Raw genomic sequence first — 12,523 nt, forward strand, 5'->3', positions numbered from 1 at the left:
GATTTACAAACAGTCCAGCTGGAGCACAGGTGCAGTCATTATGAACGGTTACATTTTACATGTGCTGCATTCATTCCTAACGGACACATTGTACAGAGCCACAGGCAGCCTGGAAAATATGGTAGATCTCAAGAACCGGTTTAGCCACCTATGTTCTAGAGTGATAAAGTGGCCAGAGATAAATTACAGTGTTTGAAAAATGAAAGCTAGGAACCGATTGATTGCCACTTCATCCCAATTTTATATCTCTACAATGTTTGATACATCTCCCCTGAGTCTGCTGGAGTTACTTATTTAAACAGTGCAGGAAGATGGTGCAAACAAAGATTGTTCTTTAGTAGTAATCTGCATTGAATTTCATACAAGGCATAGACAGACTTTCATTTCTAATTGAGAGCGGGCTATAATTTTTAAGAAATAGTCAGTATTTAATTCTAACTTTAAGAAAGGCTTTAATAATTGTTCTTCTATTAGCATTTAACAGTGTTGTCAAAAACCAGGTAAACAGAAACACATATGGAAAACTGTTAGATGATTCTGGATTGTCATAGCTTCTGAGCACAAAATTCTTCAATTTCTGTAGAAAAATAACATAACAATATTAATAAGTAGGTGATCACAGTATAATGTGGAGAGTTTTCTGTATTATTATAGCAGTACAAAAGAGTCCACATACAGTACACCTATCTTCACAGTACTAAGGGCCTGACTCAGCCTTGATCGCTCGTCTGCAGATGACTGCGAGTGGTAAGCTGCTGCCCAGACAGAAAGAGTTGCCCTGTAAATGTCCACTATCCTCTGTTCACCATCGAATGATTTTACCAGTGTGTGCAAATGTAAGTCTGACCCTTTCACAACTGCACGACAAAGACAGGCTGATTGAGGCCAATGCTGACGTCACACACCCTCCGTTCAAACACCTGGCCAAACCTGCATTTTTGGGACGCTCCCAGAAAACTGCAGGTTACCAACCCAAAATGCCAACTTCCTGTCCCTTCAAATTAGGGTTAGGGGATTGCGATTAGAAAGGTTTGCTATTTCTGTCACCATCCGTAAGCATTCCATTCCATAGGCGATTTTGCACAATAGCGATCAACTCTGAATCAAACCCCAAGTACACGACCAGCAGATTAAGACGCTGATTACAATCACACCCTATTTGCAGACTAAGGGGTGTATTTATTAAAGCTTCTAAAAAGCAGAAGAGGTGATGTTACCCCAGGCAACCAATCAGATTATGTAGTTTCTCTATTGCATCCTAGAACATTGGTTCTGGTTGATTGAGCTACAGTGTCTAGATAGACAGTCATTAGGTCGACCCTAAAAAGTGGACATGCAATAGGGTCAAAAGGTTGACATGCAATAGGTGGACATGGTCTACAAACGGTTTTTATGATTTAAAAAAAAACTGGCAAAGATGAATATAATATTGCGCTGAGCCCAAAGCATGGTGAGCAAAGCGAGGGTACGTGTTACACTAAATGAGGGTCCATATCGACATTGATACCAAAAAGATGTTAAAAAACTCACGTCAACCTTTTCATACTCTATGTCTACCTTTTTCATGTCGATCTTTTGACCATGTCGAACTACTGACGGTCTATCTAAAAATTCATACCCCTAGAAAATGATAGACAGAATCTAATTGGTTGCTATGGGTAACATCACCTCTTTTCATTTTTAGAAGCTATAATAAATTTACACCTAAGGAAAAAGTGTGCAGTCTGTGCAAAAGACAGGTTCCATGGGAGTGACCAGCACGAAAGGACCATACATATTGGACAATTTTGCCCAGTGTGTATGGACAGCAATGACCGCTGTTATCACTGGGGGGGAAGCCGCTCAGTGCATACACACTGAGCGGCTTTCCCCCTGCCAGGCGCTGTCAGCAGGGGGGGGGGGGGCACAAAGCCGCTCATCTGTTGGTACCAGCAGATGAGCGGCTTTCCCATCAACGCTCATCGCCGGGCCGTACACACTGGGCGGCTTTGAGCTGAAAGCTGCTCAAACTTGGTGTTTTGAGTGGCTTTCAGCTCAAAATCACCCAGTGTGTATGGGCCTTAAGTCTTCTCTGACTTTATATTCTTTGCAACATAAAAAAAAGTATTCCTAAGTAACTAGTGCACAATTAAACTAAAATGCAAACTTGAGGATAAAGTAGTACAAAGCATGGTAGTCAAGCCACATTGTAGCAGGACACTTCTGTATAGAATTGTCTGCACAGGATTAGTCTCTGTACTTACTTCGTATTATTGCTCTGTAGGATAAAGTTGCTGGCGAATCTGGAATTTCAGTAAAAAAAGATTTGCCCGTATCACAGCTCTTTCCTTTAAAGAAAACAAAAAAACATAAAAAAGGGATACACATTTCTATGCTGCATTATTTAATGGGCACACAAGCTATATAGAAAGAGGAAAACTATTGTTCTTTTATAGGACCATTTAAGCGCAGTAGACGACATCATTAATGAAAAGGAAATTGGAAATTTAATAACCTTAAAATATATTTCCTTTATCTATGTTTCGTTGCTCTAAAAGCGAGTGAAATGAATACTGCGCTTATCCACCTCCTGGCCAGCTGGTATCCATGCAGTGTTTCAATAATTAACTAATCTCAGAAGAGCCCACAGAAGCGTAACACAATATTAGTTTAGTGGTCCTTTTAAATCAAATTGAAACTGTATGTTGTTTTGTGATTTGCTCTCTGCTGTGAAAATGGTGACCGAAAATTGATTCTTAAGGTGCCCATACACGGTGCGATGAACTCTAGTACTAAAAGCATGGGCTGCACAGACTTTATGTGCTGTGCGATGGGATGCCCGCGGGAGCTCGCATCGCACAGTACCATTGTCCGTGTATGGCACCTTTACTTATTGTTGGAACAAAGGGTGAAATTTAATAGGTTGAGAGATTCAGAAAGTCAGAGATTTGGTAAGAAATCTCCAGGTTTTTTTTTAAAAGCGGCAATCATTTACACTGCAGAACCAGTTTGATTTGGAAGTGTAAATGATTGCCGCTTTAATAATAATAAAAAAAAAAAATATGGAGCTTTCTTACCTAATCTCTTACTTTCTGAATTTCTCATCCTATTAAATTTCATCCATAGTATCTGTGTGTACCTGTACTCAGTTCCTGGGATAAATGTTCTTTTGATTTCAAGAGCTACAGTAAACAGATTGGTGCATTATAATTAGACACCGTTTCTACTGCCGCATTAACCTGGGTTATTGCCAAGTATACCATGATCGTAGCTTGGTGAAAAAGGGTCTTTAAAGAATAACCTGGGTCCACTTACCCAGCAATCCGACCCTGATAACTACCAGGGCGGAACCTAGGAAGAACCCCTGTAGTCTGCAGTGTAAACGGATGGCCTGGGTCCTCAGAGCTATGCCATGCTAAAAACCTATAAAGAGCCGGCTCATTGCCACTTGAAGATGATGTCATCTCCATGCGCCAACAGAGGGAGGACCTGCCACTGACCCAGGTATTCACATCTCAGCCTACCTTTTTTTTTTTTTAAATCTCTTTATTTATAAACACCGTAGGAAAGGTTGACATTGAGGACATTACGGTACAGTATGCAAGTGAGTTATTATATCAATAACATAGTACAAAACCGTTGAATATCTGTATGCATAGTCGTGACAATAAAAATCAAATCTGAAACCATGTCCGTTGGTGCAATTTTTTTTTTTTTTTTTTTGTCTAAACAGTAAAAATAACAATTCAAAAAGAATAAAGGGGGGTGGGGGGTGGGGGGGGATTGTGATTGACAACTACTGAGTCGCAAGTTTAGTTGAGGAAAAATAAAGAAGAAATAGTACCAGAATAGCGTTGGTTACAGATATGCGCTTAAAGATGTGGTGAACTCATACCACACCAGGGAGTTGTCTGTGGAAATGAGAATACCAGGGACCCCAGATACCATGGTATTTGGCCACTCTGTCGTGGAGAAGAGCGGTAATATATTCCATTGATGCTAAGGACCAGATTTTATTTATTAAAGCTGGCTTCGGAGGAGCAGAAGGTTGTTTCCACTGTGTGGCAATGAGGAGTTTAGCTGCGTTAAAAATATGGAGACAGAGTTTATCTTGGGGTTTAGGTAGCCCGCTCAATGGCTTGCACAGTAAAATGTGTATCGGCTCTTTAGGGTACGTGAAATTGATCACGTTGCTGACCAGAGAAAGGACCTCATCCCAATATGTGGAGATCAGAGGGCATTCCCACCAAATGTGCATGAAGGTGCCCCTATTTCCACAATTCCGCCAGCAGAGGTCTGGAGTTGTTGGGAAAATAGAATGTAATTTCTCGGGGACCAGGTACCAGCGCGAATAAATCTTAAAAGAGTTTTCCTTGATATTTGTGTTAATAGAAGTTTTAGCTACCCGTCGTCTAATATCTGCCCAATCTTCATCCTCTATATTGATCCCCAAATCAGTTTCCCAAGCCCTCTCAAAAGGTTCTTTGTGTTGGTCAGGTTGGGCGTTTAATATAGAGTAGAGAACAGAAATGGCTCCTGCGCGCTCAGGGCTGTAGTTGCAGATTCGCTCAAACGTTGTCATTGGCCTCGGCTTTTGTGTCTTATAGGAAGTTTGGATGAAACTTTTCAGTTGTGTATATTCAAAGCTGTGTGTTGTCTCTAAATTGTACTTCTCACATAAATCTGAGAAATTCTGAGGGGCGAAATCACCCAATATGTGTAGGAATCGTGTGATCCCACGTGTGGCCCATGGGTGCATATAGCTACTCATACAGCCCAGTTGAAAGTGGGGGTGTCGCCAAAGGGGAGTCATCGGGGATGGATAGGGCGCCAGACCCCTTTTTTTGTTAAGCTTATCCCATGTGGTGAGAATAGCTTTAACGCATGGGACATCGTGTATCGTAGCTGGTCTCAGAGCTGGGGGGAGCCATGGGAGAAAGCTAGCTTTTTGAAGTCCGATCAGATCATTCTCAAGGGTCACCCATTTTTTGGAACCCTCCTTTGCATGCCATGACATAATGTGGCTCAGTTGGGAGGCGTGATAATAATGCTCAAAAATAGGGAGGCCTAAGCCTCCGCTAAGTGCCGTCTTAGCCAAGCATGTCCTGCGGAGTCTAGGTTTTTTATTTGCCCACACAAAAGCGCCGCATATAGACTGAACTGAGCGAAGGAAAGGGTAGGGAACCACTACTGGTATTGTCTGAAACAGATAGAGCAGCCTAGGCAGAATGTTCATTTTAATAGTGTTAATACGTCCTATCCAGGAAATATATAGAGGGGCCCACCTATTTAGATCATTCTTTATGGTTTGCAAAAGGGGGATGTAGTTGGCCTTGTACAGTTGGTCTAGTGATTTAGTGATTTGAATGCCTAAGTATTTGATGCTTTGTGGTCTCCACATATAGTCAAAATTAACTTCTATGAACCTCCGCACTTCAGGGGGTAGATGCAATGCCAGAGCCTCCGATTTCGTTCCGTTGACCTTATGCCCAGAGCATCCGCCATATGCCTGTAATTCCTCTTTCAGATGGGGGAGTGAGGTTGAGGGGGAGGTCAAGGTCAGCAGTACGTCGTCTGCAAAGAGTGACAACTTATACTGTGTGCCTTGTACTGAGATTCCCTTAATGTCAGGGTTATTCCTTATCTTGGCGGCCAGTGGTTCGATGCTCAGGACATAGAGCAAGGGCGAGAGGGGGCATCCCTGTCGGGTGCCATTGCTCAGGTGAAATATTGGTGAAAGAAGGCCATTTGTCAGTACTGAGGTCGTCGGTCCATTATACAAGGCTTGTATAGCCGACAAAAAGTCTCCTTCCATTCCATAGGTACGCAGAGTCTGAAACATGAACGGCCATGAAAGCCGGTCAAAGGCTTTTTCTGCGTCCAATGAGAGGAGCACAGATGGCAGCCTCAGTCTGTTGATGTAAGAAATAAGGTTGGCTGTGCGTCTGGTATTATCCAAAGCTTGTCTTGTAGGGACAAAGCCCACCTGGTCTGGGTCAATAAGTTGTGATAAATAAACATTCAGCCTGTTAGCTAGAACCTTCGCAAATAATTTAATATCTGCATTGAGCAGTGATATTGGTCTATAATTTGTGCTACATGTGGGGTCCTTCTGAGGTTTTGGGATCACCACTATAACGGATTTCAGGGAATCTGTGTGGAATCGTTCTCCCTGCATGATCTTATTAAACAAAGAGACCATGTGAGGGGACAGTAGGCCAGCAAATGTCTTATAATAAGCTGTGGAAAATCCATCGGGGCCTGGTGCTTTTGATGATTTTTGCGATTTCAAAGCCTTGTCTACTTCTTCAGCTGAAATTGGGGAGTTAAGCCTAGAGATAGCAGAGCTAGGCAGTTTAGGTAGTTTACAGGAGTCTAGATATGATTGGATAACTGAAGCGGGGGGATTAGGGACTTATCCTGGTTCTTGGAGATTGTATAAAGAGCTGTAATATTCAAAAAATGTTTTATTAATGGCTACTGGGTCATAACTTAAGGTGTTGGTTTTGTCTCGCAAGGCCACTATAGTCTGTGAGGTTTTCTTGGCACTCAACCTAGATGCTAATATAGAGTCACATCTATTCCCCTTTTCGTAGAACCGCTGGTTTAATCATCTAAGTGATTTTTCAGTCTGTTCCGCATAAAGGGATTGAAGCTCTCCTCTAACCCCCTGAATTTGTTTAAGAAGTGAGAGGGAGTGGGTGATTTTGTGGGCTTTTTCCAGCTGTGCTAGCTGTATCGTGAGATCAATGGATCTCCTTTCTCGTTCCTTTTTCCTATGAGATGCATATTTGATTACCGCCCCCCTGATGACCGCTTTGTGGGCTTCCCATGTTGTGGGGAGGGGGACATCTGCGGAAACGTTCAGTTCAAAGTATTCTTTTATCTGGGAGCTGATGAGCTTCCGAAACTCAGGTATACGTAAGAGCGTTTCGTTCAGTCTCCACGAAGGGCGGCCCTTGTGAGCTTGTAATGGGTCAAAGGAGGTTAGAACTATAGAATGATCTGACCAGACATTTGAAATTATGTCTACTTTTACCAGAGTGTTTAGAACTCCGCTGCATCCTAAAATCATATCTATTCTGGAGTATGTGCCGTGGGGGTTTGAATAAAATGTATAGTCTCGGGATGTTGGGTTGTGTGCTCTCCATGTGTCAAAGAGACCAGCTCCTGACATATACTTACGGAGGTTTCCCGGTGGACTGCGAGAGGAAGAAGTATGGCGTGGGCCGCTTTTATCTAAGTCCTGGGACAGAATGGTGTTGAAGTCCCCCCCTACAAGTAACAATCCCCTGCGCATATTTTGAATTTCTCCGAATACTTTCTGGAAGAATGCAGCCTGGCCGGTATTGGGGGCGTATAAATTCACTAAAGTTATCACTTGGTGACCCAATTGACACACTAATATAATATATCTCCCTTCTGTGTCAGTTCTTTGGGAAAGGATCTGTATGGGAACCAAAGCCCGCACCAGTATAGCAACCCCGTTCTTTTTTGTGGAGTGGGAGGAGTAGATAGCAGTGGGGAATCTACGAGATGTCAGGGAGGGGTGTGCACTCTTTTTAAAGTGGGTCTCTTGTAGATAAACAATGTCTCCCTGGTGTGTATTAAGTGTTTTGTGCAAGAGCGATCTTTTCTGGGGGGTATTGAGTCCCTTTACATTCAGAGAAAGTACATTAACCGGCATACTTGTTCTCAGCTACGTTGTCAAACAATCAAACAGAAATAAAATATATAAAAAGGACCAAATGGGGGGGGTAAGGAAAGGAAGAACAATAAGAAATAAAAATAAAACACTAGGGAAGTGGATAGTATCACTTCGCGGTAGGAAGATCAAAATCCACTGCAGTTGGGCCCGTAGGGAGGGAAGGGGGACAGGTCAATTCCAACAGGAGAGAGACCTAAAGGGCCCTAAATGTTTGGGAGAACGAAACAAGTTTAGTAAGCTATATTGAATAGCGAGAGCTAGATCTCTCCCCCCTTAAAAAAGGGGGGAAAAAAAAAAGCGTCCCACTGGTCCCACAGGATGGGGGGGAAATATATGAACTGAAGCGGACGTAACCATGTCCGCCTGGAGATATTAAGAGTATACATATAAAACATGTCTATAAAATAGATGCAAAACTGAACTGAGAGCAGTGCAAAAACAACAACATCATCTACAAAAAAAATAAAAATAAAAAAAACGTAGAGATCTACATTAAAGGTTCTGCCCTGGCTCCCCGCCCAAGGCGTCCCACCCCAGTGAAGGGGATCATAGCCTTACATACAGTACCCCCACCTAAAAGCCGAAATGCCTATCAATACCGGGGCAGGGAGCGAGGACAGATATCCCAAAAGCAGTGTCAGCACAGCAGTAGTGAGCAAAGCAATAACATATAGGTAACTGCATACGCCTCTGGATCAGGTTGAAGTTTCATCTTGGGCTCGAAAGGATGCTCCCGTCTCGGCCGCTTCCAGGTTCAACCTGTGGAGAAGTTCCTTCCCTTCCTTGGGGTCCCTCACATATGTTGGACGCCCGTTCACCTCCACTATTAGACGAAAGGGGAAACCCCATTTATATTTGTAGCCATTGTCCCGTAACACCTTTGTCCCAGGGCCAGTGTCCCTCATTTCCCTGCGTTTGAGGATAGTGGATGGGGCCAAGTCCTGAAAGATTTGGAGGTGAGAGCCTTCAAAAAGGATGTCAGAAGTCATTCTACTTGCGTTAGCAATCCGATCCTTGATTTTGAAGGATAGGAACCTCAGGATCACATCTCTTGGTGGTTCACCTTCTTTCGGTTTTGGTCTGAGGGCTCTGTGGACTCTTTCAATTGAGAGGGAGTGGTCGGCTAGTCCGGGGACTAACATCAGGAAGAGTCGTTTTAGGTAGTCCTCTAGGCCTTGTGGAGAGATGGATTCCGGAATATTTCTGATCCTGAGGTTATTCCTTCTCTCCCTGTTCTCCATATCTTCGTTCTTGTCCTTAAGGAACTCGATTTCACGGAACAGGAAGTTGAGATCTTGTGAGGCCTCTTGTAGACCCCGAGAGTTGGATTCCGCTTTCTTTTCCACTGCTTCGGTGCGGCTTGATAGTGTTGCAAGCTCTTTTCTCAGGTCGGCGGAAAGTTGTTGGAAATTCGAGGTTATAGATCGGTTTAATTCTGCGATCATATCTTGAATGTCGTGTTTCGTAGCGTATGATTCACGTGAGGCCGAAGCCGTGTTAGTGAGGTCCGCCGGGGAGGAAGGAGATGAGTCAGGAGATGGACGGGAGTCCGAGCGGGACAAGTGTTGCATTATCCCCTGTTGGGCGCCTTTTTTCCCTTTATTCGCAGTCTTGCTCATGGTAAAAAGCGATGGTAAGGGTGGTGAAGTCAGTAATGCAATTAGAATTCCAGGCGGGCAGGGTGAGCTATATTAGAACATGGTTAGTAAAGGCAGACGGCTGGAGAGGGAGAAGGAGGTAATGTCTGTCTGTCAGGCAGGTTGTAGTCGTGGTATCACATCTGGCCACCGGGTGGCAGCAATATGGTAGAGTCCAATAGAGGATAGTATGTAAGTGATCAGGAATAGGCGCGGGTCAGGAATATGCGCGGGTCGGCTCTTTTTTTTTAGTGTTCCTGCGGGAGAGCCCCCTGCTTGTGCGTCTGCCCTCTTCGGCCTCCAAGCCACGCCCCCCACTGTACAAGTGTTTTATTTAACCCTGTATCCCTAGGTGCCTTCAAGGCTTGCACTGTGGGGGCAGGGAATCCACTGAATGTTGTTAGGGTGGTATCAGCGCTGGGGTGCAGTAAACCTCAGAGGTTTAAGGGGTAGCTGGGGGTGCAGGTCAGGGGACTTAGAGGGTGTCCCACAGCTTCACCTACCGCTGTTTAGTGTTCCCAGCTGGGGTGCTGTGTGCCTGGGGCTGCAGCGTGCATCTGGGATCTGCAGTGCCCCGATCTAAGATGGCCGCCGTTTCTATAGTGCAGGAGGGCTCCCGGTTTGTAGCGGCTCCCCAGTGCTCCCTGCCGCCCCCAGCAATCAGGGCCCCAATGCCGCTGGTCTGCTGACACTCTGGGGGTACTGTGATGGGGAGTCTCTGCTGCGCTCCTGCGGCGTGGTGGGTTTCTCCCAGTCAATGGAGCCTTTTTATTATTTGTGGTGAGGGGGGGCAGATGCCCAGCGTCAAATTTTTCAGAAGGAGAGGGTGCAGGGAGGCTACCGCAGCACAGAGGGCTATATACCACTCTGGCTGCTGCGCTGTTATAGAGCCCCCTGCCTCCTAAGACCAGGCAGCCGAGCGCCGAGGTCTCCTGGAGGCTACCGCACTGTGCTCAGGAGCCGCCGGCGCACTATCTCCCCCAGCGATCCCGGGTCCCGCCGCGTGTGTAGCGCTACAGGGGGACTCACCACAGGTCTCCAGCGGCTGGGCGGTGCAGCGGGGTGAGAGGGGTCTGCTCTTGTCTTCGGCAGGCTTCCCCGGGTGAAAACGGAGGTCTTCCGACGCCACGGAGCTCAGGGGTCGGGGAGACCTCAAAATCCAGGCCCCGGCTCAGCCAGCAACTCAAGGCCGCAATCCGCAGAAGCCGTCAGAACGGCTTCCCGACTCCGCGGCCTCCAGCGACAGGTACCAGGGGGTGCAGGAGGGACCGTAGAGCAAGGGGGGCTTTTTGTGGTGCTGACAATTGACCCCAGGAGGGTATTAATATTAAGACGGTATGGGAGCTTGCTGAAGTTGCTGCCTGTTCGTATGGCTGCCAAGCCACGCCCCTCCTCAGCCTACCTTTTGACTCCTTCAGGTATCTGCTATGGAACTAAAATTTTAACTAGTGACACTATGGGCCTTTTTCCAATTTTTCCAATACCAAAACTGCTTTTTTCCCCACTAGGTTCTATTGTAGTTTATAAAATAGGCAGAAAATTCTGCAAGGAAAGAAGCTTCTATTTGCTAATATAGGGCCTTATTCAGATCTGAGCTCAGTACAAATTTGGAGGAGCAACCTTATGTAGGACAGGGGGGTGGATCCTAAGACAAATTGCCTGTGTATCAGAGCGGAGGAAGGGACTTAACCCATTATGTGAGGGCTGCCATGATGTAAGAAGAAGAAATCAAATTTGCTGGATGGAACCAGCTAGCTGTAAGACCTTTAAAAAGGCTTACCTTGACCTGGAGTCCTTGAGCTTATTGGGGTCAGGCTCTGCCGATACTGCAAGCTTGGTAGGGGCATTTAATCCAACATGTCACACTCTCAGTGACCTCCCCATACATATAAGCATCTTCATGAACAAGCTTGGTCTACTATAGGCATAGCAGAGAGTGTGCTGATATTACTAGCAGATGAGCGACAGGTGCATGGCTTTCCAGTGTCCACCACCGGGAAAATCGCTTAAACGGGTGGAAATCGCTCAGTGTGTGTGTACTGAGCACTTTTCAGCCTAGCAACTTTCTCCATCATCGCTATCCCTACACGCTGGGCAAAATCGCCTAGTGTGTATGGACCTTAAAACCTACTCTGCTACATTCAGATGTAGTCAGTGCTGGGCTTATTTTAGCCTAGAGTTGTGTAATTACAGTATGCATAAAATCTGGTTACACATTGCTGAAGAATGCTTACAAACGACAGAAGAGTTAGCAATGTTACAGTTACATTTACAGTTCTGCTTAGGGTTATTGCAGCAGAACAAAAATGTGGGACAACCTGAAACTCACCTATATTTGGATCTAAGGGAACTTTGCCCAGCAGGGGAATGTTCAGCTCACTGCACATTTTCTCTGCTCCCCCAGTAGTTGGAGGGAAAATTTGTGATTCATTCTAAAATGAAGAAGAAGAATTACAACACTGCGACATTACTATTCTTGTTCAGTACAGGAACATTTGGCAGTTCATGTGGAAGCGGGGATGAAGTAACATTCCACTTTACACTGGTGCGGTCATAACGGATCTATGTATACACTTTGATCATAGAGCGATCTTCACCTCAGCATATGTGGAGCAATGGGGCCTTGGGTTGGTGGTCCAGGACCAAAAAAAAATTATTTATGGTCAATGTAACAGATAAAAAAAAAAAACAGTGTTGATAGCTGCCAATCAAAATGCTATAGATAAATAGAAGACAATCCTGTCCCTCACCACAGGATCATACATAAATACAATTTAATATTGGTTTCTGAATTTCTCATTAAGAAATGTTTGGCCTAAGGGCTCCTTCAAAAAATGTTGATGCTCTAGGGTGCCATGATTTAAAAATGTTTGGGGACCACTGATTTAAATGTAGAAGTTTGGGTGACAGCATAGAGGTCTTGGCTACATTTTGGCTTGATATGTGGTTACTTAGTCGACAGGTTCAGAATGTCAACATGCATTTTTACATTTTGAAAACAAAAATGACCATAATGCATTGGATAAAATAGTACTGTCTGCATACGGTACATAGTCTGAATGACAACATGATAGACCATGCAATTTCATCTTAGTCCTTTCTACTTGCCTAGTGTTCATTCCAGCACCCTGCATCTTCCGAAACCAGTGCAGTTCCTCTTCCCTGCCAGATGTGTTGTGCTCTGCTGTGGTTCATCTAT

General features: G+C 44.8%; 1 protein-coding gene across 1 annotated transcript in view; it reads right to left on the reverse strand.

Moving 5' to 3' along the window:
• Positions 1–427: 427 nt before the first annotated feature.
• Positions 428–12,523, reverse strand: part of NUBP1 (NUBP iron-sulfur cluster assembly factor 1, cytosolic) — a 49,782-nt gene continuing 37,686 nt past the window's right edge. Inside the window, exons 9-11 of the mRNA XM_083153357.1 lie at positions 11,654–11,756; positions 2,244–2,327; positions 428–577 (exon numbers count right to left, since the gene is read on the reverse strand). Of these exons, the coding sequence (XP_083009483.1) occupies positions 546–577; positions 2,244–2,327; positions 11,654–11,756 (219 nt within the window). The 3' untranslated portion in view covers positions 428–545. The remainder of the gene's footprint in view (positions 578–2,243; positions 2,328–11,653; positions 11,757–12,523) is intronic.

This window comes from Crinia signifera, chromosome 7, assembly GCF_055691185.1.
Source record: "Crinia signifera chromosome 7, ASM5569118v1, whole genome shotgun sequence".
NCBI lineage: Eukaryota > Metazoa > Chordata > Amphibia > Anura > Myobatrachidae > Crinia > Crinia signifera.